This window comes from Dryobates pubescens, chromosome 21 (assembly GCF_014839835.1).
Source record: "Dryobates pubescens isolate bDryPub1 chromosome 21, bDryPub1.pri, whole genome shotgun sequence".
In the NCBI taxonomy this organism is placed as follows: domain Eukaryota; kingdom Metazoa; phylum Chordata; class Aves; order Piciformes; family Picidae; genus Dryobates; species Dryobates pubescens.
Genome location: NC_071632.1, coordinates 10335994 through 10363196, shown reverse-complemented (window position 1 = coordinate 10363196; position 27203 = coordinate 10335994). Strand labels below are relative to the sequence as shown.

The 27203-nt window shown below is 59.0% G+C and overlaps 1 protein-coding gene across 3 annotated transcripts in view; it reads left to right on the top strand.

Annotated features, from left to right (window-relative positions):
- Positions 1 to 27203, top strand: part of AGAP3 (ArfGAP with GTPase domain, ankyrin repeat and PH domain 3) — a 102032-nt gene that overhangs the window by 6347 nt on the left and 68482 nt on the right. For 2 of the 3 annotated variants that reach the window (XM_054171176.1, XM_054171177.1), the window contains exon 2: positions 26326 to 26384. In XM_054171176.1, coding sequence (XP_054027151.1) covers positions 26326 to 26384 — 59 coding nt within the window. Of the gene's footprint in view, positions 1 to 18777; positions 19626 to 26325; positions 26385 to 27203 lie in introns of those variants that run through there. The other variant, XM_054171178.1, reaches the window with a different exon arrangement.

Genomic DNA, 27203 nt, shown 5'->3' with positions numbered 1-27203 from the left:
AGCTCTGCCTGGGCTTTGCTGGGATCGGTTTTGAGCTGCTTTCTGGGCTCTGTCAGGACATGTTCCAGGGATGGTTCCTCCAAGTCTCTGCTGGACATTGGCTGGTGTCCTGAGCTTGATGTGGTTTCTCTGTGGTGTTCAGTCCTGGTGGCTTCTCTTTCCTGAGCTTGTTCAAACTCCCTTGACCCAAGGGAAGCTTGCAGCTCTCGCTGTCTCTCAGCAGGGAGGTTCACGCCTGGTTGCACAGAGTCTTTTGCTTGTCTGGGGACCATTCTGCACCTGACCAATGTCCTGCTGCCCAGCAGCTGCCCAGGCCTCTGTTGGAACAGGGGCAGTGGTGGTGACCCTGTGCCCGGGAGCTGTATTTAGTGCAGGGTGAGATCTGCTTGTGTTGGAGTGGCTGAGGCTCTGCCCAGTGAGGACCCCCCAGGAGAAGCTGGAGCATGGTTGGTCTTTGGTGGCTGGTCTGTGAGATCTTGCAACCTGCTTCCAGGAGGTTTCCCCAAGCTCCTGATGGATCAGGTCTGGTTTCTCTGCAGGCACCTTTGAGTCTTGGGCAGTGAGGGTCTCTTGCCTGCATGAAGAAGGCATCTGTGGTCTGATGTCCTCCTATCAGGTGCTGGCATCCTGAGCAGAGCTGAAGCTGGGATCTTTCCAAGTGGGCTTCCTGAGATGTGGTGAGAATGAGGAGTCTTCTGGGGCAGCAAGGCTAGAACTGGAGGTCATTGGGGCTGCTTCTCTATTGGAAAGAGGTTTGTCCACTCAAGATGTGTCCTTTAGTGCCTTCTTGCCTCTCCTGCCCCAGTGACTTTCAGACCTGTGTCCAGTGTCAGCCAGGCCTGGCCAGTCCCTGCTGTTGCCAAATTCCTGCAAATCCCAAGAAAAGAGCACAGCGTGACCCAGCTGGTGGCACAGGAGCGAAAGGGATGTTTGCCTCCACCCTCAGCAGCTCACTGCTGTGGGGCTGCAGCTCAGCACTGGGACCTCTTCTTCATGTGAGTCACTGGTGAAGTTCTTGCCTGGGGTGATGGGTGAGATCCTGTCCCTGCCCTGTCATCGTTGGTGATGAAACCTGCTGTCATCCCGGCACTTTGCCTCGGCTGCTGGGAGCCACCAGCTCTGGGTCCATCACCTCCTGTCCCAGCTCACTGCCCTGGGTGACATGGGACGTGGCCCCAGTGAGGTAGGGGCTGGCTGGTGGCCCAGGCTGGTGCTGTCCCAGGTGGGCAAAGTGTGGGTGCAGCAGGGTTGAACGCTGCACACTTCTGTTGGGGAACGGTTGGGTGTGAGTCTGCTGCTTCTGCCACTGGTGTTGGTGTTTGCAGTCACACCTGGGGCCTTGGCTGGTGGGGTTCCTCCTGCAGAAGATGTTGTGGAGGCACAGGACAAGGACAGTCCTGCCTCAGGGGTCAGGTGGTTTATGTGAAGATAAGGTGGATGAGCAAGTGGGGAGCACTCAGAGACGGTGGGACAGCATGGGCTGTCTCATGGGCATCAGCTTTCCATGGCAGCCACTCAGCTTGTGTTGGTTTTGGCATTTCTGGTGAGCACAGAGGCCCAGGAGAGCTTCAAGGAGCAATCTGAAGGAGGATAACGAAGCAGATTTTGGGTTGTTCATGGAGAGCTCTTTGCAAAGCCCAAGTATAGAGGGGAGACAGCAGAGAGGAGCTTGGAGCTGCGGCAGCTGAGAAGGGGAGAGGCTGTGGCGGGTCGGGAGGAGGCGGTGGGCTTGGCGCGGGGAGGAGGTAGAGCTGCAGAGTGTGAGGAGTTTGGGAGGGTGAAGATGAGCAGCTTGCAGTTGACGTGACAGAAGAGGAGGACCTGGAGGGGGTACAAAGGGAGGGTTGGCTGCTGGAGCGGGAGAGGTTGGAAAGGCAGCTTTGGCAGCAGCTCTGCCTGCATAGGAATGGGCCTTGTTCTGTGCTTTCTGGGTGACCGTGAGGGTTGGGATGAGAGGGGCTGGAGGCTCAGGGTCTGTGGCTAGGTGGTGGGGGCTGTGTCTCTGCTCTGAGGGGCTTGGGGACAGCCAGGCTGTGAAGAGGGGAGGTGGGTCCATGACCTCTCTTCCCTGTCTGAGTCATGTCCTCGGCTCAAAGGCAGGATCTGAGCGATGTCCTCAGGCAGCCAGGGCTTGGGGGAAGAGGGGCCAGAGCTGGGATCAGCAGCAGCTCCCTGTAATCATGCTGAGCTGGGGCTTGTGGGTGCACACTTGAAATGCTGGAGGGGAAAAGAAGCTGAGACTTCATTTTGGACAGGAGACAGTCCAGGAATAGAAAGGCAGAGCCATGAATCATCAGCACGGAGCTCAGAGCTGGGACTAAATGGAAACAGAAGGCTTGCCGGAGGCAGCGTGAAGGGAGAGGAGAAGGTGCCATGGGCAGAGCCATGTGAGACACCTGGAAACCAGCAGAACTGGAGGTGGGCCACCAGGACCATCTTTTTGTCCTCAAAAGATGGAGGATTTAAGGGACACCTTATTACAGCCTTTTGACAGTTGAAGGGATACTTAAAGAGCAGTGGAGAGAGACTTCCTACTAAGGCCTGGAGGGAGGACAAGGGGCTTTCAGCTGTAAGAGGTGCAGGGTTAGATCAAATGTTAAAAGAATTTCTTCACTGTGAGGTGGGGAGGCACTGGAACAGGTTGTCCAGAGAGGCTGAGGATGCCCCATCCCTGAAGGTGTTCAAGATCAGCTTGCATGAGGGTTTGAACTGTAAGTGTAAGGTGTCTCTGCCCATGGCATGGGGTTTGGACTGGGTGATCCCTGAAGGTTGCTCCAGCTCAAAGCATTCTAGATTCATGGATCTCTTCCAACCTTGAGCTGTCCATTTGCTTGGAGAGTTCAGAGGGAATCATTTTTGCTCCCAGTTTCAGCCACGTGCCCAGCAGCAGATTGTTCCCTGCCTTGCTGCAGCAGCCTCTCTCCATACTTGAAGGCTGTAGCAGAATCCTCTTCTCTAGAACTTCAAATCCTTGTCTGTGACATTTTCAGTTCCTCTGTTCACCTTTGTGCTCTTCTGGACTCTGTCTCCTTGATTACAGCCCTCTTGAAAAGTGGATGGATGCAGCAACTGGCTGGTGCTGGAGAGCACTCAAAGCAGTGGGTTGGACCCCAACCATGGAGCACTCTGTGCCTTCCTGTCACTCATGGTTCCATGCCACCTGCCATTGTAGTGCCCATCCCCTCTCCCATGGCCTGGTGGTGGCCAGGAGTGTTGGTCCTTGTTGCTCTCAGTGCTTTGACCTGGAGCAGTCCATGAGTTCTTGGCTTCTCTGTTGAGTTTTGAAGGGGGGTGCAGCTGCCCTCATCAGCCCAAAGCTCCTGGGGCTTGAGCTCCTCAAGGTTCCTCCAGCCAATTAAACATTCCAGGGCCAAGTTAGTCAAAGTCTGACACTGCTTTTCTTTACCGACAGCTCGGGGAGCTCTTTGGCTGCTGCTTTCTGCGCTGGACCCCTCTGCTGAGGGCAGAGAGACACCAACTGCTTTGTCCTTGGTGTCATTCCTCAGCTGCTTTTTCCACCTGCTGAGGGACAGACTGTTCTTCACCTTGGTGGTCACTGATGTACCCCAGGAGTGCTTCTTCTCTTTGCACTTTGTTACCTCTTTCTCCTTTCACGGTTTGAGCTCGGGCTGTGGTGCAGATGCCAATCCTTGGTGTTTGTCCTTCTGTCTGACCCAATTTCCCTGCTCTGTGAGCACCTTCCTGTGCCTGACACCCAGGAGGAGCTCAGGAGGGTGAGCTGGGCTGGTCTCCTGCCACACATCTTGTTCCTTCACGCTGGGATGACTCCTGTTGGTGCCATTGCCACCTTTGCTTTGAGGACCTGCCAGCTTTATGTTATCTCTTGGTGTTTTGCTTTGTTTTGTTTCTTCCCCTGGTGGATTTGCTTCCAGTAGGATCTTGCCCATGGTGCCTGGTGACATCTGCTGTGGTGGAATCTCTTGTTTGTAGTCTGCTGTCCTTCCTCCCATGCATCACAACAATTTGTGGACAGCCTTTTCTTCTGTTTTGCCTCTTCCCAGCAGCTTTTTCCATAGGGTATGGTGAAGGATGTTTTGGTAGAGGGTTAGAGGTGGAAACTGTGTTGGAGTGAGCCTAAGATAAAATCAGAGGACAGAATGGCACCTGGCCTGCTGCAAGAAATGGGTGTGGGTGGATCTGCCCAAGCCTTTCTGCTTGGGAGCCCAAACTTGGAAGTGGGTTGATGGAGAGAGACTGTGCAGCGTGGCTGTGGTGAGATGTTTGCTGAGCTTGTGATGGAAGAGCAAGAGGAAGCTGTGGTGTTGAGACATCTTTGGAGATCTCCAGCCCAGCCCTGCTCAAAATTGGACTCTCACCAGCATTAGGTCAGGCTGGCTGCTGCTTCCTCTAGAAGACTCTTCAGAATACCATCTTTCCACTGGTGCTGCTTCTGTAGTGGAGGAGCTTTTCCTATTACTCTCTGTGGTCCAAAGCCACAGCACGTGGCTGTGGTCCCTTGTTTGTGGTTGCTGAGAAGAGTTCAACTGCACCTTCATGGAGCTGAAGGCCATTCCTGGATTGACCCTTTGCCTCCTCTTGCCACACTGAGGGAGGAGGCCCCTCTCCTCAGTGTCACCATATACCCCTCACCCCTTTGTAGCCATCTGTTGGACCCTCACCAGGTTTTCAACATCCCTCTTGAACTGGGGAGCCCTGAGCTGGAACAGCCTCACCAGTGTTGAGTAGAGGGACGTGGCAGAGTCCCTCAATCCACTGACCACACTTCTCCTGCCACGACCTGGGCTGCAGTCTGCCTTCCTTGCCATCGGCACGTGCTGCTGGCTCTCACTCAGCCTGGCATGTGCCTTGACCCTAGGATCTTATTGGCAGGCTTCTTCCAGCCCAGCACCACTGCATGAGAGTCCTTCTGCCTCAAACACGGATGCCTGCATGTCTCCATAGTGAGCTTCATGAGGTTTCCCATCACCCAGCCCGCTGTTACCATCGTCCTTGTGCATTGAAGCTCTGTGGCAGTGTGTCCACCTGCCCCCCTCCCCCTATTCTCTGCAGATTGCTGGGGGTGCACTCTGTCATCACAGGGTGGTCAATGAAGGTGTCATGATCTCAGCCAGCATCGACCCACAGGCTGCTCTGCTCATCACTGGCCAATGTCTGGCTGTTGAGCCATTGATTGCAGCCCCCAGCCTAGTGGTGTGGGCAGCTCCTGCCCATCCTTGCTGCCTCCAGCCCAGTTCCCTGGAGCCAGCCATTCAGTCGGGTCAGTTGTGGATGATCTGCCCTGGTGGATCCATACTGGTGGGTCCTGGTCCCTCACCTGCTGGGAAATGACCTCCAAGAGGATGTTTTGCATGGTCCTTGCAGGGGCTGGGGTGCAGATGGAGCTGTCCTGCCATGGGCATCTTGTGCATCTTGATGATGGACGCAGCAGGAGCCTTTCCCCTGTTGTCTGGACCTTCCCCTCATGGCTGGGCTGGCTCTGAAGTGCCACTAGATACCCTCTGACCTGTTGGCCTGGCATCTCCTGGGCTGTTTGATGAGACTGAGCATTAGCCAGTTCTTACTGCATGGATCGTTAATGACTCTGCATAATTAATGCTCATTAATGACTGTGCACTTGTACCGCGTCGGTCGGTAATGGCTCTGCACAGCGCCGACGGAACAGGGATTGGAGAGGCACAGCCTGGGGAGGGACAGCCCTGCACCACCGCAGCTGAGGGGTCACCTGCTAGCAGGCAGCTCTGCAGACAAGGACCTGGGAGTTCCCCATCAGCCAGCAATGTGTCCTGGTGGTCAAGAAGGCCAATGGTCCCCTGGGGTGCGTGAAGAAGAGTGTGGCCAGGAGGTCCAGGGACATTCTCCTCCTGCTCTACTCTGCCCTAGTGAGGTCACATCTGGTGTCCTGGGTCCAGATCTGGGTTCCCCACTTCAAGAGTGTCCAGCAGAGGCTCTGAAGCTGCTGAGGGGCCTGCAGTATCTCTGTGAGGAGGAAAGGCTGAGAGCCCTGGGGCTGCTGAGTCTGGAGAAGAGCAGCTCAATGCTCAGCTGAAGGGTGGGGGGCAAGAGGATGGAGCCAGACTCTTGCCAGTGGTTGTGGAGTCTTCTTGTCTGGAGAGATTCCATAGCCACCTGGCCATTGTGATCCTGGGCAAGCTGCTGTGGGTGCCCTGCTTTAGCAGGGGTTGGACTGGATGATCTCCACCCCACCACACAGGGGTTCAGGGATGCTGGGTGACTGCCAGAGCTCCCTGCTCTACTCTGGCTGTGTCTCAGTGTCTGCCCTGTTGGTGACACCAGTGTGGGGACAGCTGGAGCTCCCTGCTCTGGTGCCAGCTGTGGTGACTTTGGCTGTGTTGCTCTGGTGGGAGCCGTGTCCAGGTGCCACATCTTGCAGAGCTGCTTCCTGTTGTACTTGAGCATTGTTGGGAAGCTGTTTTCCTGAGGGCTTCAGCTTCCTATCCCCATTCTGGATGCTTCCTGTGTTCAAGGTCCCATTGACAGCTGCTTCCTGCTCTTTTTTCCCAGTTCTTGTCCCTTTTGGGGTATTTTGGGTGTTCCTGGCCTCTGAGCTGGTTCAGATCTTTCAGTGGAATTCTCTTTGTTTTGGGGATGGGATTTTTGGAGGCTACTGAAGTGTGAACAGAGATCCCCAGGCTCCCCTGGGGTCCCAGAGGGCGAAGGCAGCTGTGGCTGGAGTCCTGCCGCTAGAGAGATGCCAACAGGACTGAGGAGCAGCTCCCTCCTGTCCTGTCCTGGTCAGTGTGTGTGTGGGGGGGTCTGGAGGAGACCCCAGCTGGGCTTGGGCTCTGGCAAGCCGTGTGAAGATCCAGTGGGTTCTGAATTTGCAGCTGGAGCTGATGGGCTCCAGTTCCAGCAGCCCCTGGCCAGGGCCATGTCTGTGTGTGAAGCCCCCACCACTGCAGCCCGTGGTGGTCCTGCTGCTGCTCTCCCCATGCTCTCGGGGTGTCCCCAGCCCTGTGTCCCCTCCTCTCCTTGAGCTAATTCCGCTGGTCCCAGCGGCGGTGGCTGGTGCCCAATTTAGGTGGCACACTAAAATAAATGCCCAGGTAATGGGATTTTGGGTCACTTCAGAGCTGAAGGAGGTGCTGTGCAGTTTCTACTACAACAGTTGTCAGTGGCACTGGGCAGGGGAGTTCCCCTTGGTCCCCCTGCATCAAAGGGCTCCTCCCGGTGTCCTGGCACTGCCAGCCTGCCCCAGGTGGGGAAGGGGCTGTGGACAGGCCACACTTCTGGCACAGCCTGGCATCGAGCTGCCCCTTGCGTGGGGCAGGAGGTGTTGGGGGCTAGTGGGGTGGCACAGAGTGGGTGGCTGCAGTGGCATGCCCTGGGTGACGGCACTGGAGACCAGCAGTGGGGTAGCTGCTGTGGGCAGGCCCAGGGCTGATCTGCCCCATGGCTCTGTTCCTGCAGTGGGGCAGATGATGGGCACTGCAGATGGGACACTAGACGCCCCTGGAACACTGCTGGTGGCCCAGAGGACCTCCTGTCTGTGCCATTGGCAGGTTGGCACTCTGCCTGGCACCGGGGCCCTCTGGGAGCTGTTGGCAGCAGAACGGCACAGCACAGCAAGGAGGAAACCTGCACCAGGAGCTGCTGCAGCAGCATTGCCCTTGGTGGCAGCAGCTCTCTGTCTGCCCACCCTGCTCTGTCTGTCCAGCCTGTGCCCATCCCCAGCATGGTGCCCAGACTGACTCAGCCCGGCTGGGCCTGGCACTGCCTGACTCACTGCAGACTCCCCCGTGCCACTGCCCGTGCCTGACTCAGCAGCATTGCCAGGCAGAGGCCCCCGCCGCAGTGCCCACCTGCGAGGGCTGTCAGCCTGGTGGGCAAGCAGGGGGCACAGAGCAGGGACAGAGGCAGGGGCAGGGCATGGAGCGAGGCGGCCAGGGGGCTTGGCAGCTGCATTGTGGGGTGGGAGGAGGGGACCTTCGCAGCAGGGGTCCCCAGGGGTCGCTCTGTCCCTGTGCGGTGCCCTGGGACCACGGCTCCTCCACCCCGGCCCCTCTGCGGCGGCTCTCTGGAGAAGCAAGGCAGCCTGGCACAGGGGCCCAGGGTGTCTGTGGGGAGCACAGGCCTGGGCCAGGGGTCAGAGAGGGTCTGCCCTGCCTGTGCCACTGCAGCCTGGGGAGTTCTCTCCAGAGGCTGGCCTGCAGCACGCAGGGCTCGTGCCGGAGCAGCTGCAGCGGTGGGTTCAGCCGCGCCGCTGTGCCCTGCTCTGGAGCTTTGCCAGAGTGGAGCTGGCTCTGGGGGAGCTCTTGCTGGAGCAGGGTGGGCTTGCTGTGCCCCACAGACTGGCACAGAAAGTGACCTCACTTCATCCTCTCTACTTCTCAGCTCTGTGTTGGAGCAGGTTTAAGGTCTCTGTGGGTGAGCAGCTGCTTTCCCAGGCTGGGACATGGCAGGAAGGGCCTGGGGAGCATGGTTCTCAGCACGCAGGCATCGGGCTCCTGGCCAGGTTTCCAGTGCCCTCCAGGTGCTGGGAAGGCAGCAGGTAGTTTGTGCTGTGGAAAATGGCTCTTCATTGGCATCTGCTCCCCGTTGGTCTATGGTGGGATGTCATCCATGGTGGCATGTCACTGGAGCTGGCCTGAGCAGCTCTGCTCCTTGAACTTGGCTGCAGTGGCCAAGAGGAGAGAGGCTCCTTGTGAAAGACTCCCTGGACCAGCTAGCTCCTGATGATGCTGACCACAGCCATGCCAAGGCATCTAAGCACCCAGAGGGAGTTTGGGGTGGTGACCCCTTGAAGTGGACCCTGGCTGGGCAGAAAGCAGCTCTGCTATCTTTTGGGAGATGGCTCTGGGTTACTTGAGTGCTCCGGGGTGCAGGGAGCTCCCCTGGTCCAGCCCAGTAGCCTTGATGGTGCTGCCAGGATCGTGGCAGACACTGTTGTGTTGTGCAAGCCCAAGACTCTTGTTTGGAAGGCTTGTGGTGCTACCTGGGTTCTCCTCATCTTTGTTCTATTGAAGGCTTGTGGCTGCAAGGTGGAGTGAGACAGCAGGGCTGGACAGGGCAGCCTCTGCTAGCAATGGTAATTAGAGCCTTGGCTCTGTGCCACTGCTCCTTAGTGCTGACCAGAACATCTGCAGGGCTTTGCTGTGTCGGGTGGAGGAGGAGGAGGAAGCCTCTTGGTCTCTTCATGGGCTGGCTGATTCTCATGTTAGTGCCTGAAGCCACCCAGTAACTCAGTGATGAGTCACCAGTACAAAAAGCTGAAGCATCAGGGAAGCTGTGGTCAGCAGCACTGCTGCACACCAGCCAAGATCAGCTGCTGATGTACAACCAAGGGCTGGTTTCAACCACCATAAGGAACCTGGGATCGTAGCACCATGGAATGGGTTGAGTGGGAAGAGACCTTTCAAGGTCATCTAGTTCCAACTCCCCTGCAGTCAGCAGGGACATCTGCAATGAGAGCAGGTTGCTCATGGCAACAACCTGACTCGGAGTGGTTCCAGGGATGGGGGCATCTCCCTCCTCTCTGGGCAACCTGGGCCAGGGTCTCACTGCCCTCAGCATAACAAATCCCTGAATCTCCTTCTTTTATTTAGTTCAAACAATCACCCCTTGCCCCTTGTCCTGTCACAACAGGGCCTGGTCAAAAGTCTGTCCCCAGCATTCTGGTTGACTCCTTGAAGCACTGAAAGGCCACCAGAAGGTCTCTTCTCCAGGCTGGACAAGCCCAACTCTCTCAGCCTGGCCTCACAGCAGAGGGCTCCCAGCCCTCCCAGCATTGCTGTGGCTTCCTCTGGCCCTGCTCCAACAGGTCCACATCTCTGCTGTGCTGAGGACTCCAGAGCTGGCCCCAGCACTGCAAGTGAGGTCTCAGCAGAGTGGAGCAGAGGAGCAGAGTCCCCTCCCTTGAGCTGCTCTGGATGCAGCCCAGGAGATGTTTGTCCTTCCTTCTCCTGATGCACTGACACAGATTGAGCTCTCTGGAAGCTGAGCTGACTGATAGGTGAAGCAAGAGTAGAACCTAATGGGATGGTCCTGCCCTCAGTGGAGCTGCCTGAGGGCCGTGGCTGGGCATGGTGTAGTGGCTGGAGAGCATCTCAGCCTTGTAGCTACCACGGCCCCTTGGTTGGGGCGGCCGTGGGAGGGAGGCATGGAGCATGGTGTCCTCTGCTGGCACTGGAGACAGGAGTGGTGGTGCTGAGCAGTGAGATCCCCAGGGCTGGTGATTGTCTGTAGCCTGAGTCTGGAATTCTGCTGTTTCCATGGCAATGGAAGGATCTTGTGATGGAGACGTGAGGCTGGGGTGGCGACGCTCCTGTCCTTGGAGCCACAGGCCCACGTGTGGCTGCCAGAATCGCTGCTCCAAGGAGCAGTGTGGGGACACAGCCCCGTCCTGGTGCCCTCAGAACGCTACTCCAGAAAGCTCTACCTGTCCCTAAGGACCCTGACAGAAATAGCTGCAGGTCTCAAGGGATGGGGATGCTGCTGTCACCAGCGGGAGGTGTGGAAGCCAGGAGCTGGGGGAGTCCAGCAGTGTGAGGTGGCTGTGCTGGAGGTGCCACCCCCTGAGTCACTGCCTCCAAGCTGCTCCATGCAGGGGTGTGAAGTAGGTTGATGACTTGTGCACTAAAACTGCTTCTTTTTCTCTGCTGACTGTGGGGGCTGAGGGTGACAGGAGCAGATGTAGACACTTGAACCACAGATTGCTTTGAGTTCAGCTTGAAAAGGTGGAGAAGATGTGGTGGGACCCACTTACTTAGTGATGGCCTCCTGGGCATGGTGTTGGTGTAGGAGGCTATCTGGGGCTGGTGGATTCAGCAGAGCATCTCCCTGGATGCCCCATGGAAGCCAGAATCTCCAGAGCAGATCCATTCTCAGGTGGCTGAAGAGTTTTGGTACCTTCATCCCACCTCTCCTGGGTCCTTCATCCTTGCCCAGTGCTCCAGCCTTGGCCTTTCTCCTGTTTCTGTGTCTAAGGCAATGCTCTGAGCTGACCTGGGGTGAAACCTGGCAGCCACTATGGTCTGCCCTGCGTGGAGGTGGTTCAGTCCCATCAGACACAAAGCACAGAGATCATTTCTGGTCCAGCAGGAGTTTGGCCATGTTTGGATGGTGCAATGTCCTGGTGGTTGTGTTGATTTGGAGGAACCCTCTGTGATATACTGCTCTGCTGTTCCTCCTCCCAGCCTGGAGCCATCTGTGGGTCATGGATCTCCCCAGCCCCAAGCAGTATCTCTGTGGTTCTGTAGCCCTGTGTGGAGCCTTTGTCCTTGAGTTTGTCTCATCATCTTCTGAGTGATGTTGGCTCAGCCCCTGCTGCGTCCCCTGACAAGGGACAGGCTGTGTTTGATCTGCAAGATCTCCTCTTTGGAACCTGCTCCTGATTAACTGGGTCTGATGTCCCCTGCTTGGTGTTTGGGAAGGAGTAGTGAACAAATTGTTCCCTGGTGGCCTTCCCCTGCCATGGAAGCCTTCATTCCCCCTATGTCATCTTCCTTTCCAGGCTCCTGGTACAGAAGCTGCTCTGTTTGATCATCCCCTGCCCCTCTCAGCACCTTTCCTAGGAGATTTGGGTCAGGAGTTGCTGGGCAGCTGAGGGATGCTGGAGCTGCGCAGCTTTTGGCCCACAGCTCATGGTGAGAGCATGGGCATTGTCCCTCTTTGTGCCTCATCCTTCTCCCAGTGCCTGCCAGGCCCCTGCCTGCTCCTCAGTGCCACTGAGCAGCATGCTGGTGTCTGTGTGGAGCTGTCTGGGACAACCTCAGCTCCATGTAAGTGGAGAGGAGGAGCTGGAGCTGTTGTTGTGATGTGACACAGGAGTTGTGTTCTCCCAAGCACGCCACACTCGTCACCCACTGCTCTGGCACTGCTTACTCAGGGTGCTGAGCTCCTTCCCAGCGCCCTGCCTTTGTTGCTGCTCCCCTGACTCATGCCTGGAGCTGAGCTGATGCTGTTGTGCTTTTTGTGCTGCCTGCAAACGCCGCACGTGTGCTGGCACCGTCCCCTCCTGGGCTCTGGGCTGTGGTGGAGCGAGGACGTGCTGCCTTGCTGCACCAGGCTGAGCAGAGCTCAGCTCCATGGTTTGTTCTTCCTCTGGAGCTCCTTTCCAGTGGGGCTATTCCCTGTGTGTCCCCATGGTCCCAGGGAGCGAGCCGTGGTCTCTGGTGCCACCGTCCCTGCAGTGAGTGGCACAGCAGGGTTTCCGTGACAGAGGCACCGGTAGAGATGGGCAGTGCTGGCTCTTGACTCCCTGCAGAACATCTCCCCAGCTTTCTAGTGTCCCCCACCTGCTCCAGCACCTGTGGTGTGCCTGGAGAGCTGGGAGGGCAGATGCAGATGTGGAGGGGACATGGCTTTTGAAGCTGGGCTTGCTGTGGCCCTCGAGCAGCCCAGCAGTGTTTGATGTGATCCCAGCCCTTCCCAGATGGTCTGAATGCTGCTCAGAGAGGGGTCAGGGCTTGGTCCACCTCAAGGACCATGGCAGATGATGGGGAGCCTGGAAGCAGCTCTTGTGCAGGCTGAGAAAGCCCAGTTGCCCTCAGTCTTGGCTCCAGGGCAAGTGCCCAACCCTGGGCATCCTCATTCCCTCCATAAAACCTCTCCATGTGCTGTCTAGAAATGTTCCTTTCATGGGGTGGTGGCTGCTCTCGCTCCCTGGTAGTACTCTGCTGTTCCTCCAGCCTCAGTGGGTCCATGCTGCTTATTCCTTCTTGTCCCCAGCACAGCATCAACCCCATCCAGAGACACAGAAGGAGATCAGGTGGAAATTTGACCTTCAGCTGCACTGCTTGGGGCTCTGTTACTCTGACCAGACTCACTGCAGATACGAGTGATGCCAGGGCTCTCAGGTCTGGTGTTGTAGTGTAACCAGTGATACCAGTCTGGCTCCTGCTACATCTCCTCCAAAGTGGTCTCTCAGGAGACACTCTGCCCCTTCCTCAGTACCAGACCATCTGCAGGCAGGGAGGGGAGGGCAGTAGGTTCCCTTTCCCCTGCAGCTCCCTGTAGACCCAGAAAGGTTGGTAGCAATGTGGTGATCTCTCTGCCAGGGGAGTTTGGGTGGCACTTGCCCAGCACTGTCTGGTTTAGAAGGTTTGATGTCACAAAGCCACAAACACAAGGGTAGCTCTGAGAAGAAGTGCTCTGCAGCAAGAACATCAACAGCAAAGCCTGTCAGTGATTGCAGGCTGCTGAGGGATGCCCTGTCTGTGCCCAGGGCACCCAGACCTCCCCAGCTGATGGGGAAGGCTGTGCTGAGCCAAACTCAGCCGGGTGTGCAGGAGCACATGGGGACAACCAGGCTGTGCTGTCAGTAATGGTTAGCAGAGGAGAGGCTGATGTTATGGAGCACAAAGCAAGACTGAAGGTGAACAAACTGAGGGGCTGAGATGCCAGCAGTGGGCTTCATCCAGCCTGGGTGGTGCCAATGGGGAGTGAGGAGGTTGGCTGAGCACAGGGATGGGTTTCACCACAGCTCTGATCCCTGGCTGGCTGAGATGCTCAGGGTATTGGTAGCCTTTTCATCCCATGCTTGGGGAGGTGGACAACCTCCCCTGGAATGGTTGCTTAGTGTTGAGCTATAGCCTCCAAAATGGGGTATTCTGAGGTTCCCAGCTGTGGCTTGCTTGCAGGCAGGAGCTGAGGGAGCTCTCTGGTCACCAGCTCCTTGGTGTCTCCTGAAGGAGAGGATGGCCAAGGCTAGAGCAAGTAACGCAGTGCCAGCCTGGCAGTGCCAACCTGGGGTGTCCCAGGTACATGTGACAGGGTCACAACACCTGACATGGATCCCTGGAGAGCACTGTCCCAGCTCATGAAGAGCTGGGAGAAGTAATGCTAAGTGACATGGCTTGATAGGATCTGCTGTCCATATGGCTGAGAGCTGTGTAGAGCCATCCAATGCAGGTATTAACCATCAAAAGCCATCTTCAGACCTCATCATGATGTTTGGGGTAGGACAGAGTGACCCTCAGGGGATGGGGGACTGGCAGAGTCTGTGGTCAGCATGGAAGCTGAGGTGGACTTCAGGACCTCGAAGTGTAGCTGTGAACAGAAGTTGTGTTTGAGCAGTGGGGCTCTCAGGGGCTGTGGGGTCTGCAATTTCTGTGCAGGGCTGGGAGAAAGACTGGAGTGTGGGGATGGAGTTAGGGAAGGTTATGTGGGGTGATGGAGCTGGGGGGGAGCCCAAGCGTGAAGTTGGCAGGGATCTGGTGGAGGAGATCCAGGGGCTGTGTCCGGAGAGCCAAAGGCTGGGGGAATTCAGGGGACTGTGCTCTGTTCTTAGGGGAAAAGGGGTTTCAGTGCAGTGCTGAGGGGCAGCATGGGTCTGGAGGGGGTTATCTAGAGGGAACGTGGTGGAAGAGGAGGTTTGACAGGGGGATGGTCCCTGCTGGCTCTGCCCTGCCCCAGCAGAAATGTGGTGGAAAATGGATGAGTCTGAGTCCTCCACAGCTAATGGCCAGGCTGTAGGATGTGTCTGTGGAAAGGGGACCAGAGGAGCAGGGTCATGGGGACCTCTAGGAGGTTGTTGGGGCAGACACTTCCAGGCATGAGGCACCTGCAACTCCTCTGGACACCCTGTCCCAGGGTCCCACCACCTTTGCAGTGAAGAACTTCTGCCTTGCATCTGATCTAAACCTCCCCTCTCTGTGTGAAACCCTTACCCCTTGTTTCCTTTCCAAGGCTCTTCTTGCTGGCCCAAGGCATAGTTTGCCAGGGCTGGGCACCCTGCTGCCCCCCAGGTGCCCTGGCAGCTTCACTCTAGAGATGTCTGCCATGGTCCTGCTGAGGATCAGCCACTTAGGGAATGGTGAGAGGCACCCAGAACTGTCACCTCTTGCCCCAGCCGCAGGGGAAGTTCACTTAGTGCTGCTGTGGTTGGTGTCTTCCTCTGCACATCTCTGTGGGCAGGCGCTGGGGATGCACGCGATGGACTCTGTGGGACCTTGTGTCAGCAGGGGGACAATGCCAGCAGCCAGGGGCAGTGTGGCAAAGTGGGGTGGACAGAGCAGGTGGTGTGGAGGCTGCACAGCCTCCCTTTTGGGGACAGGCATCTGTGGGCTGAGGTGTGGGTGGCTGCTGCAGGAGCCTTTGTGGACTGTGAGAGCATGAGAGCACAGGTTTGAGGCTGTCACCTTCCGTCCTCGGGGGTTTGGAGCTCGCACCCCAAGCAGTATCTCACGTCTCAAGTCAGAGACTCTGCAGTTGAGGGGGGCTGGTGGGTGTTTGGCCACTGGGGAGGGTTGTGGGGTGTTGTTTCTTGAGGACAGGGTGGTTGGGGTGACCAGCATGGTTCTCCTGGCAGAGCTGGTGTGATCTGCAGGCCCTGGCTGTGCCCCTCTTCCAGCCCCAGCAGTGCCCAGAGCCTGGCTGCGGCTGGACTGGGCTGTGTAAGGACCAGTGTCTCCCTCTGCTCAGGGCTGGGGGAAGTGCTGTCTGCTCTGCCCTCCCCTCTTTTGGGCCCAGGATGCTCTGTCCCTGCCCTGTGGGGCCGGCAGGCAGGGCCCGGTCTCCGTCAGCACCTGGCGGAGTGACGGGCGGTGACGTGCTGGCAGCGTGGGCTGTGACGTGGGGCTGCGGGGTCCTGCTTGGGCAGAGCCTCATCAGTATTCCTGCTGCATGGCTGAGCCGGATGGAACTGCTCTGTGGAGCCTGGCAGCTCCTGACACAGCATTTGGGGTCCTCCTGCAGCTGTGGGTGGGCTCGGTCCCCGGCTGTGGCACTGCTGGGAGCCCACTGCTCTGCTGCTGCTGCCCCGTGCCGTTCTGTGGGCTAGGCTGGAGGGCATGTGCCAGGGTGCTGGGCACCACAGAACCATGGGGTGGGCTGGAAGGGACCTTAAAGATCATCGAGTTCCACCCCCCCTGCCATGGGCAGGGACACCTCCCACTAGACTAGGTTGCTCAAGGCTTCATCCAAGAAAATGGTTTTGAACACTACTGGGGAGGGGGCACCCAAAACCTCTCTGGACAACCTGTTCCAGTGTCTCACCACCCTCACAGAGAAGAGCTGCTTCTTCAGATCTCATCTAAATCTCCCTTCGTTCAGTCCTTTTGCTGGATGCTGCAGTGGCTCTCCCAGGCTTGGGCCCCTCTGCAGAGCCACAGCACCTTCAGACACGGGTGGGCTGGTGAATGCAGGATGAATGCCCCCTTGCAGCAAACCCTTCACGTCTGTGGGCAGCTGGAGCAGAACTCCTAGTGCCAGTGAGGTCTGGAGAGCACTTCAGCAGTCACGGTTCAGCCATTTCAGGGCTCCACCCTGCACTTGGGGCTGGGGACCAGCCAGCAGTGGAAAGTTCGCTGCCTCTCGACGCCTTCCCATGCAGCTGTTCAGCCTCTCATGGCTTTTGGTTAATCTAAGCCAGATGTTGTTCATCACCATCATATTTGTAACATGAATGTGACTCATGAAAGCGGTGGTAGGAGCCTGACTTGCTCCTGTCTCCAGGCACCTGCCCAGGTCACGGTCGGGAAAGTCCCATCCGCTGCTGGATCCCAACCTGGGAGCTCCGCTGCTCTGGATCCTGTGGCACTGGGGACTCCAGCAGCAGCTGCCAGCCTGCCGGGCAGGTGCGATGCCACTTTCCACTGCTGTCCACACTGCACCAGTCAAACCCAGGATCTCATGGGGTAAGCTGCCTAAGGAGAGGCTCTTAGAAGGTATATTCCAGTGGGGCATACTGCAGTGGTAGTGACCTCTAGACACTGGTGGCGTCTGGCTTTGCAGACTCATTCCCAGAACAGTTCTTCCATCAGTTGCTGTTTTTAAGAAAGGACAACAAAACTTGTCTTCTAACAACAGGCCCTGCTCAAGAGTCTCTCCCTAGCATTCTGATCAGCTCCTTGAAGCACTGAAAGGCCTCCAGAAGGTCTCCCTGGAGCCCTCTCTAGGCTGAACAACCCCAACTCTTAGCCTGGCCTCCCATCATTGCTGTGGCCCCCTCTCCAGCTCTTACATGTCCATGTCCCTCCTGTGCTAAGAAGCTCATGAGGTTACTGGGCTGGTTCCCTGCGTCTGGGTTGCTCCTGACGTGTGTGCCATTGGTTCTGACATCTCTAGTGGTGGAGATACCATGATCCCCTCAGCCAGCCTGGTCTGGTCCTCAGTGCTTTTTGGGAGCTGCTGCCTGCTCCTGGCTGCAGTGCAGCTGCTCTGGGAGGTGGGACAGCAGACGGTGGGGATGAGAGCTGGATCCAGTCTGGCAGCTCGTGCGTTCCCGTGACCTTGGCACAGATGGCAGAGCTTTGGCAGGTTGTCAGGCGCCTTCTGCTCGCTTCCAGGCACTGGCGCCCATTGGCTTGGGAGGGAGCTGGATGAGTCCCATCTTCTGCCTCAGAAGCTCTGTGGTGGCATGGAGAGGAACTTGTTTCGGCTGCTCCACGCTGTGGGTGGCTGCTTCATGTGCTCCACACCGTGTAGCTGGCAGGGTGTGCTCCTGAGAGGGAGATGCCACTGTTGGAAAAGTCACAGAGAGGCTTCCAGCTGCAGGAGGAGGCTGCTGGGTCATAGCTCTGCTTTGGCAGTGTGGTGGTGGTCAGTAACAGGGATGGTGGTGTACGCAGAGGTGGGTGGTGGAACCCATGGGTTTGGGAAAGGATGGAGAAGGAAGAGAAGAAACTTGTCTGAGTTGTTGGCTGTGCTATAGGGATGGGGGAAGTCTGGACTTGAGTGTTGCCTCAGGGTGAAGTGGGGTTTAGGCCATGTCCTGGGGCTGTGGGCAATGCCCAGGGCAGGCTGCTTCCATGGAGAAAAAGAGATGAGGAGCTGCTCCAGAGCAGGGTGAGGACATGCAGTGGAGGGGGTGAGGGATGGAAGAGAGGCCAAGGGCCAGAAGCTGGTGGAGTTTTGGAAGAGTCGTGGTATTGGAGGTAGACTCCTGGACAAAGAGGAGGAGAAGGAGGTGCTGCTGTTGAGATGTCCCCTGGAGAGGCCTTCAGGGGCAGCAGCAGCTCCTGTCCGGTTACGCAGCCAGGGCCTGCAGAAGGGGAATGTAATCCAGAGGCAGCGAGCTGCCGCTGTCTGTGCCGGGATCGGAGAGCACAGGGGCAGCAGCGGGATCCCGCGGGCAGTGGGGCCCGGGGCGTCCCTGCAGAGCGAGGTCAGCGCCGCTGCTCCCGGGGAGACCGGGGCGAAGGACGCACGGTGGCAGTGAAGGGCGGGCGGGGTTGTGAGGGTCTCGGTGCCAGCCTCGGGGGCCGGGGCGTGTTTGCCGGTGCTGCTTCATGTGAGCCGCTAGAGGGCGCTCCAAGGCAGCGGCCGCAAGCGGCAGCGACGCGCCTCCTGGCGGGCAGTGACGGCATCCGCGCCGAGACGGTGGTCCCCGCTCCCACACCCCTGACCCCGCTCCCACACCCCTGACCCCGCTCCCAGCTCAGCCGGGCAGTGCGGACGGCCCCGCAGTGCTTTGCCCAGCGCTCGGTGCTGCCCCGGCGGGGCCCAGATCGGACCGGGCAGCGAGCACCCCGGCGGGGCGCGTACGGGCAACGCCGCCGCGGCCACCGAAGACGGCCGGGTGGTGACAGAGCCCGGCCCAGCCCCGGGGCTGCAGTCGATCGCGGAGCTGGGGACGGTGCTACGGGCGGCGCCGGGGGGGCGCGGCCGCGCAGGGCGGCCCCGTCGGGCGGCCCCGTCGGGCGGCCCCAGCCGCGGCCCCGTTCCGGGGCGGGCCCAGCCCCGCGCTGGCGGCGCGCCGGAGCGCGGCCCGGGCATGCCGGCGCGGCGTGGGAGCCGTCAGGCAGCGGTCGGCGTGCGGGATCCCGCTGCACCGTCTCCCCGGGGCCGGCCGCCGGCAGCGGCGCAGAGCGGCGGGCGGCCCGGGGCCATGGGGCAGCCCCTCAGCTGACGGCCGATGGCGGAGGGCTGGCGCTGGAGCCAGGCGGGCCGGGGCCCCCCGCGGCAGAGCCCCCGTCGCGCCGTCAGCGTCTGCGAGTCGCTGGACCTGCAGGGCGTCCCCGCCGTTCAGGCCGCGCTCCGCGCCGCGCAGCACCAGCGCCGGCGGCCCAAGAGTTTCTGCGCGGCGGGGAACGGACTGGCGGCCGCCGCACTGCTGCCCCCGCCGCCCCCCGCCCGCGGCAGCCTCCTGGACTTCTTCCGGCGGCGGTCGCCCCGCACGCCGGGCCCGGAGCCCGAGCCCGAGTCCGACCCTGAGCAGCCAGACGGGCCCGACGGGGCGCACCGCCCGCGCCCCGGCAATGTCACCTTCCTGCCCCCGGGCCACCCGTCGCAGCCTGCCGACAGCCCCGGCTTTCTACGGGGGGGCTCCCTGTGGGGCAGCCGCCGCTGGAACCTCTTCGGAGGCAGTGGCCGGAGCAGCCCCGGCCCCCGGAGGAACTTCAGCTCCCTTCGGAAAAGTTTCAGCTTCCGCCTGCGCCGGGGCCACGACCTGCGGCGCTCGGACTCCGGGGGTCTGCTGCGCCCCCCGCGCCTCCGCACCAAGAGCGAGGGTGATGCCAGCTCCCTGCATACCTGCCCCAGCAAGCGGGACCTGCTCTACCCCGAGCTAGCCCGGGCCGGGGGCAGGCTTCACACCGACCCCGGCCAGGCCGGGGGGCTCTGGAAGCTCCTCACCAGCCGCTTCCGAAGGCGAGAGCGTGGCAGCACCGGTGGCGTGTGCCCTAAGGACCTCCACGGTGTGGTTGAGCCAGTTCTGCTGGGCAGTGGCCCGCTGCGGGCGCTGGGTAAGTGGGTGCAGGGTCAGCGCTGGCCCGGCTGGGCTCCTGGGCTGGGATCAGGCACCCCATCGTGACCCCGTGTCCTATGGGGTTGGCACTCGGGAGAGCTGAGCTGTGGCAAGGCAGTGTGTGTGTTCGTGGGGCTGCAGCTGTGGGCACCAGCGTGACCACCCATCCTGACAGCTGGGAGGAGACGCTGTCTGGATGGACAGCCAACAATGTGCGCCCTGTGTCCTTCTGCCCTGCCAGTGTTCCAGCAAGGGCAGGGAGAGCTGAGCCTCGTGCAGCAGGTAGGAGCAGAGAAAGAGGGATCCCTTGTTCATGTGCTGAACAGAGGTGCAGAGGTTTGGGGAGCTCAGAAATGTGCCCACACTTCCCTGGTGCCCAGCTATGTTATGTGATGCTCTGCTGGGGGCTGCCCTGAGGCCAATCAGAGCTCACCAGGCTTGGGGCAGCCTGTGGAGAGTGGTGGTGGTGGCATCTTGAGTGACAGGACAGAGGCTAGGAAGGGCTAGGGAGGGGGCACAGGACCCCCATGGGGGTTGGGCATGTGATGGGCATGTGGGTGCTTGACTTTGGTGTTTGGCATCGGTGCCCTGGGCTCTTCTGTGCTGGGGCTGCCCAGGTGTGTGCAGGCCTCTGCCCCTTCTGCCCCTGTGCCCCATACCACTCCCCATCAGCCCCTAGTGAGTGTGCAGGTGGTTGTGCTGCCTGGCAGGGCTGGGCAGCCAGGGCAGCACCCAGGGGCTGTGCAAGGTGCTGAGCACAGAGCTGGGGGCTGTGCTGGGTCCTGCTGCTCTGGGGGGCAGTGTGGCCACTTCCTGCCTTTTGTAGGCTCTCATCACTGCTCTGAGGTGCAGGGGCTGCTGAGGCACTGCCCAGCTTGGCTCCTGTGCCAGGGCCATGGGTTGGGGCTGGGAGCTCTGCAGGCAGTGGCCGCCTGGAAGAAGTTTGTGCCCAGGTCGCCTCCCAGGAGAGCGAAGGACCAGCGCAGGGAGCCCAGGGGCTCGCTTCTGCCCCTCCCCTTGTCCCTGGGCTCTGCTCCAGGGCGGGTCAGGGAGGCCCCGGGTGGGTGGCCGAGGCTCCCGGGGGGCCACGGCTGGGTGCCGGGAGGCTCCCGGGCGAGGGGAGGCTGCGCTCATGGCTGGGGAATGTTGGGTGTTACCCGGGCGGGGAGCGGCGGGGGCCTGCTGCTGCTTGCCCGCGGCTGCCCGCGGGAGCGGGGCCAGCGACGGCCTGCCCGCCACCTTCCCAGGGCAGCAGCTCAGGCTGAGCCTTCTCTTGGTGTCCTCAGCCCTCACCTGGCTGCACAGGGACATCTGGAGACTCTGTTTGGGTCCTTCTGCTGGAGACCACCTGAGGCTTCCCTGGGCAGTGCTGAGAGCTTCTTGTACTAGTGACCAGCAGCTAACTGGGACCACTGCTTCTCGTGGTGGCTGGCATCTGCCTCTGTGGCTCTTACTGGAGCACAAGCTTGGGGATGACCTTTCTGGACTCTCTGGGACCAGGGCTTGCTGCAGCAGAGCAAGCCCTGTTCACTGGAGCTGCAAAGTTCCCAAGGGGGTTGGTGGTGTCTTAGGACACGGTTTTGGCCAGGTTTCCGGGACAGGACGCTGCACTCAAGTTGAGCCATGTCCTCCCAGGGTCAGCAAGATGTTAAGCAGCAGCAGGGAAACCTGCAGACCAAAGCTGCTGTTGCTTCTTCTGTCTCATGTCCTGTCTCTCTGTTGTCTCTCAGTATGTTGGTCTGTGGCTCTCTTCGGTGGGAGCTGGGAGCCCCTAAGCTGGGACACCCTGGGCTGGAGCGGCACATCGGTGCTGCTCAGCATGGACTTGCTGGACGTGGCAGCTCAGGAGGTCTCTGCCCCATTCCTGTTTCAGACACACAGGACAGGAGTGTTTCTAACACCCTCCCAACATCTCGGGAGCTTTGGTGGTTGATGCTGGCGCTGCCCACCTTAGCCCCAGGAGAGCTGTGGAGCAGTCCCAACATGCCCTCCCGAGGGGATGCAGCTGCTGCTGTGGTTATCAGCTCCTTGGAAAAGCTGGATACGGGAATCCCGGCAGAGATGGAGCCAGCACCACCCCGGTGCCAGGGCCTGGAGCAGCTTGTTTACAGCAGGCTCTGCTGTGAGATGTACCCAGGGGCCACCAGTGAGCCAGCAGGGTGGTCTTGGTACTGCTCCCCCAGCCCTGCTGAGGGAGGGGTTCAGCTGGGACTGAGCATGGCCACAGAGTGCAGCTTTACCCAACAAGGACTTGCAGAGCAGCCTGTGTGCAGCAGGGTGGCAGTGCCAGGGAGTGTGATGTTCTGTTGATGCACCAGGGAGCACAGGAGTCCTTGGAGCTGGAGAACAAAGTCAGGGCAGAGTCCAGTCAGCTTGGACTGATCACAGATAACAGTGGTCAAGGCTTCAAGGGAACATTTCTGGCTGTCAGGGTATTGGCTGGGGCGCTTCTTCAGGAGCTGCTGACAGGCACAGGCTTGGCAATGCTGGATGGGTTTGGGGCCGGAGTTTTGCCTGTATGTGTAGGCATTGTGGTGGGTGCAGCAACTCTGAAAGCTCAGGGAGTGCTCCTCACAACCATTTCCCTCTCCCAGAGAGGTGCCCTGCTCTTTGAAGTGCTTTAAGGCTTAAGGTAGCTACCTTTACTCTGCCCTTCGTTTTTTGGCCACAAAGAGGGCTAAGGTGTGGGGCCTGTGTGAGAGACTGCTGGGAGGAAGGGGGGATGTTTTCACATCAGTGGGGTGAAGTTTGCATAGAGAATGGAGAAGATAATGATAGGTATCATCTCTTGTTGGTACCTGCCTCTGCTCAGCTGGGAGGGGCAGTGAGGAGCAGGGATGTCTTGATGGGTTTAGAGACCATGGCTCAGATGCTGAATGCAGTCTGGTGCCCTCGCTGCAGAGAAACTTCAGGAGTCTGGAAGGAGTTGATGGGACACTGATCTTCAGGCCTAGTTCTCAGGATGAGCTTGGAGGAGATGTGAGCAGTTGGTGAAAGGAAACTCTGGTTACAGTCTGCAGGCACCTACAGGAAGAGGGAACTTCAAAACCCAACTCATTTCTAATCTCTGCCTGCCTTTGCTTGTGGGCTTTAAACAGCCAGAGCTGTGGTCAGGCCAGTCTAGAGCAGGTTTGTATGGTGACTCCACAGAGCCCCTGGTGGGTTATCTGTCTCTCCATATCACCATCTCTCTCCAGCTGGCAGTGCACAAAGAGTTTGGTGCAGTTCTTTGGTGTGTGTGTGACTGGGGCCAGTCTGTGAAGGAGAGTTGCCAAGAGGCTTGGAGCACGTGGCTCTTCTGCGGCCTGTGCCTTACACTGTTCATGGCATGGTGGCACCAGCCACTGTCACGAGTGGTGAACCTGAGGAGCATGGGCAGCAGCTCCTGGTGATCACAGTGTTACTCAGATATCCACCAGATCCTTTCCTTTCACTGCTGCCAAGCCCTTAAAGCTCTGGTAGATAATCCCTGCTGAGCTTGTGTCCTGCACAGGTGTCTGCTGGCTGAGCCCTCTGCCAGCAGTGCTGGCCTTGCCCGTGCTGCTCCCTGACCTGGAGAACCTCTTCCTGCCAGCACTGCCAGGGTTGAACCTTTATCAGCCTGGCCTGAGCAAGGTGGCTGTGCCCAGGCATGTTGCTCCTCGCTGCCTTTTTATCAGCCCTCACTGGCAGGTGGGACTCTGGGACGTGGTTTGTGTGGGCACTGCTGTTTGCTCAGCCTCTGACCTGCTTCCAGGGCTGGTTCTGGTGCCCAGGCTCTCAGTGCCAAGGTGAGTCCCAGAGTGGCTTGGATAATGAGTTGGTTAATTATTAGTTGCTGTGTGGAGACCAAAAGTGTCTGGCACCAGTGCTTCTGAAGCACAAGGTAGATGAACCTGCTGTGCTTCACCCCAGGTGGGAGTTGTGCCTGGCCAGCCCCTTCCTCCAGCTCTGTGACAGCCTGCAGGTGTTGGCAGCAGCAGGTCCCTCTGGCTGTGGCCCAGGTCCCATCTGTAGGGCAGAGGGGGGCTGCTGGGTCCAGCCTTTGAGGTGGAGGGTTCTGGTCTTGGCTCCTTCATGTGTGACACTGCCTGTTCTACAAACATGGTCTGCTCTGTAGGTCACTGGCAGTGTCCAGGATGGCTGACCAAGGGACATCAACCATGTAGAGTGCTTTATGGTTTGTGTCCATATCTGCTCCTCTCATGACTGGGACTGTCTAGTGTAACTTCCACATGGGTTTCTACCTTCTGCAGTAGGGCTGCCTGGAAATTCCATAAGCAGAAGCTTCTGGGCAGTAACAGAATTGACCTGAATCTCCTCTTTCCAGGACATGTCAGACTGATTGTCTCTTGTCTGGTTTCTTGTGTCTTGAAGGAAGGCCACCACTGTGCTGTGCTCAGGCTCTTGGTGTGCCAGTGGTGCCAGGAGTCAACTGCTTCTGAGGCCAGATGTGGTTGGGGAAGGGATCCAACTGCAGCTCTGGCAGCCTGGTCCCGCCTGTGTTGTCAAATGAGGAAGAGCCAAGAGGCACAGCACCCAGCAGTGAGGCTGACTGGGCAGATGGGTGCTCCCCTGTGCCTGCATGAACCCTGGTGAAGAGCAGGTGACAGCTCGTGAAGGTGCTGCCCTGCTGGAGGCAATCTCTGCTGAATGGGCTCGGCCCATGGCTCCGCACTGCCTGGAGCTGCTGCCGACCTGCCTGGACCTCCGTGAGATCAGGGCAGGGCACTGGTGGCTTGCTCTCTGCTTCCACGTGGTCGTTGTTTTTCCCCAGGAGGTGTTTGGGATCTCCTGCCCCTTCGGTGGGTCACAGCAGCAGCATTGCTGTGGATGAAGTGCATCCATGTGCTGCCCCTGGGCTGGCCCAAGCTGAGAGCAGCATTTCTGCCAGCCAGGGACTTGGCCTGTGGCTCTCCTGGGTGGTTGGGAAACAGCTCTTGAGGTGCTGTGGGCAGAGTGCCCATCTCCCTCTGGTGCCTGGGTGAGGTGGGGAGACAAGATGGGGCCTTGACCTGGAGTTGGAGGTGGGTGGCAGCTGTGGTGTGCCCAACTTTCTTCTCTTGGGAGTTAATGCGGGCCGGAACATGAGCTGGGGTGAGGATGGTCGTTGACTGGCAGGGCTGAAGAGCCTGCCACTGCCCTCTGATCCCACCCATCTCGGTGGCATCCCAGGCAGTGCCGTGGTTCCAGCCTGTGGTGCTTGGCACAGCCCCATGGAACTCCCACGCGGCAGAGCCGTGCTGCCGCCAGCTCGCCCAGCCGGTTCGGGCGGTGCCGCTGCCGAGAGCGGGGCTTGGGCTGCGAGTGTGGTGGTGGGCTCGGGGCTGCTGGGAGAAGCTGCTGGGTGGGGAAGGAGGGGGCAGCCAGGTACGTCTAGGGCCACCCTCTCTTCAGCCTGGCATCCCCCTGTAGCCCCAGGTGGCATCAGAGCAGCAGCACCACCATAGACTCACAGAACTGTTTGGTTGGAGTTGATCTCAAAGCTCACAGAGTCCAAATGTTAATCCAGCACTGCCAGGTCACCCCAAACCATGTCTCCAGAACCACATCTCCATGGCCTGGAAAACCTTTGGGAGATGGGGACTCCACCTTGCCCTGGGCCAGGCTGGGACTACCTTTACCCAGGATAAAAATTGTTCCTCATGTCCAACCTAAACCTCCCCTGGGGAACCTGAGGCTGTTTCCTGTCATCTTCTTGTCTGTTTCTTGGGGGAAAGACCAACCTGAGTAGCACCAAGACCATCGTGTGCAATCCTGTCCCACAGCTGGGTCTCACAGATTCACCTCTTGCCTTTCTGAACCCATCTGAAATGCCACAACAGCCTGTGACAGCAAATTTGGCAGGTTCATTCCGGGATCCTGCAGGAGCTCCTCCAGGTTTCCTCTGCAGAAGCCTTTGATTACCTCGATGCCATTAACATGCAGCAAGTGCTGCTCTTTGTTTGCGCCCTGCCGGCAGCCGCCTGCCTTCGGGGGGAGGATGTCCCTCCTGATCCCAGGCAAATGAAGAGTTCCTCCAGGCCCTTTAGGAGTGGCTCCTGGCTACTCCTGATACTCGAGGTGCTCTCTAGGCTCTCACTCCTCCTGCAGTGAGTCTGGTTGGTCTGAGGGAGTCCTGTTTGGCCAGCTGCTGGAGATGGTTTGGCTGTCAGTGAGGTGTTTCTGATCTCCGTGGCAGGAGGAAGCGTTCCCTGCGCCGCTCAAAGCCATGCCTGATGGTTACAGTCTTGGAGCCCATCACCACATTCTGCAGGTTGCCCAGTGTGCCTGTGATGAGTTCTGCTCCCTTTAGGTCATGAATGGAGCCCACAGCCGTGTGCCCTTAGCTCTTCCTTTGCGCTGCTGCAGCCTTCGCCGTAACCTCCCTTGGTCCTGGGGTCTTTCACAGCCTGTGCCCCTCAAAAGAGCTTAGTGTCTCTGGTGCTTCTCATGTTCCCTGAGGAAGGGGGTGCTGTGAGGTCTGTGCTCACACAGGACAGGACAAAGGGTCTCCAGCCCATGGGGTGTGGGCTCTGCGCTGCCTTTGTGCCGCACTGCATCCAGTCTGGAGCTCTGGCTGCCAGGCACAGACAGTGTCACGTCTCTGGGTGAGGTGGGAGGGAGGGAAGAGCCATAAACCTCCTGCCTGGAAGGAGCAGAGAGAGTGTGGCAGGATCTTTGTTGGGATCTTGAGGGTGACCATGGTGACCTGATGATTTCTTCTCTCTGTTCTGCAGATTCGTTTGTGAACAGCCAGGAGTGGACCCTGAGCCGCTCAGTGCCCGAGCTGAAGGTGGTGAGTACGCAGGGCTCGTGGCTTGGGTACCTCCCCTGGGTTTTCTGGGGCTTCCCCAGGTCCCTAGGAAGAACTTGTGGTTTGATGGGGCCAGATGGAAATGCAGAGAACTTCAGCTGAGGGGAGAAAGGAGCAGAGAGAGGGTGTTGGCCTGGGGGAGCACTCAGAAGTGAAGGTCCAAAGGCCATATTTGACCACCTCACCCTTCCTGCTGGCCGTGTCAGAGTCTAATTCCCCAAATCTGGATACTGCTGCATGGGCCAGGCCTGGTGTAGCAGAAGCAGGAGCAGATCCCAGGCAGTGGGAAAGCCATGCACCTGTTGTCATCACACTCAGAGCAGCATCCAGGCTGGGAGTTACCTGCATGGGAGATACCACCTCTCCCTTTGAGCCTCATTGGCTCCTGCTCTGCACTGGAGCTTCCCTGGCCTCAGTCTCCAACCTTGGTGATTCTGTGATACTGTGCTGGCCTCCTCTCAGACATGGCTGCCCCTGCGGTGTCCCTGCCACGGTGGGATGAAACTGTCACCACTGCTGCTTTGTCCTGCCAAACACAGGGGATGAAGCTCCTTTGCTTTGTCAGCTCAGGGCAGGTTTCCCAGGCTTCATCACCTACCTGTGGGATGTGGTCTCTGGTAGAGAGGCTCCCCTGCCCCAGCAGCCCCCTTCATGTGGCACAGAGATGTTCTCCATGTCCTGCCACCACTGATGGCTGCTTGTCAGAAGGTCAGGGCCTTCAGTGAGCTGGTGCAGGTTGGTGGTGCAGGATGACACAGAGGTCCTGCTCAAACTGAGCTGGGTGGTGAACAGGAGGGGCAG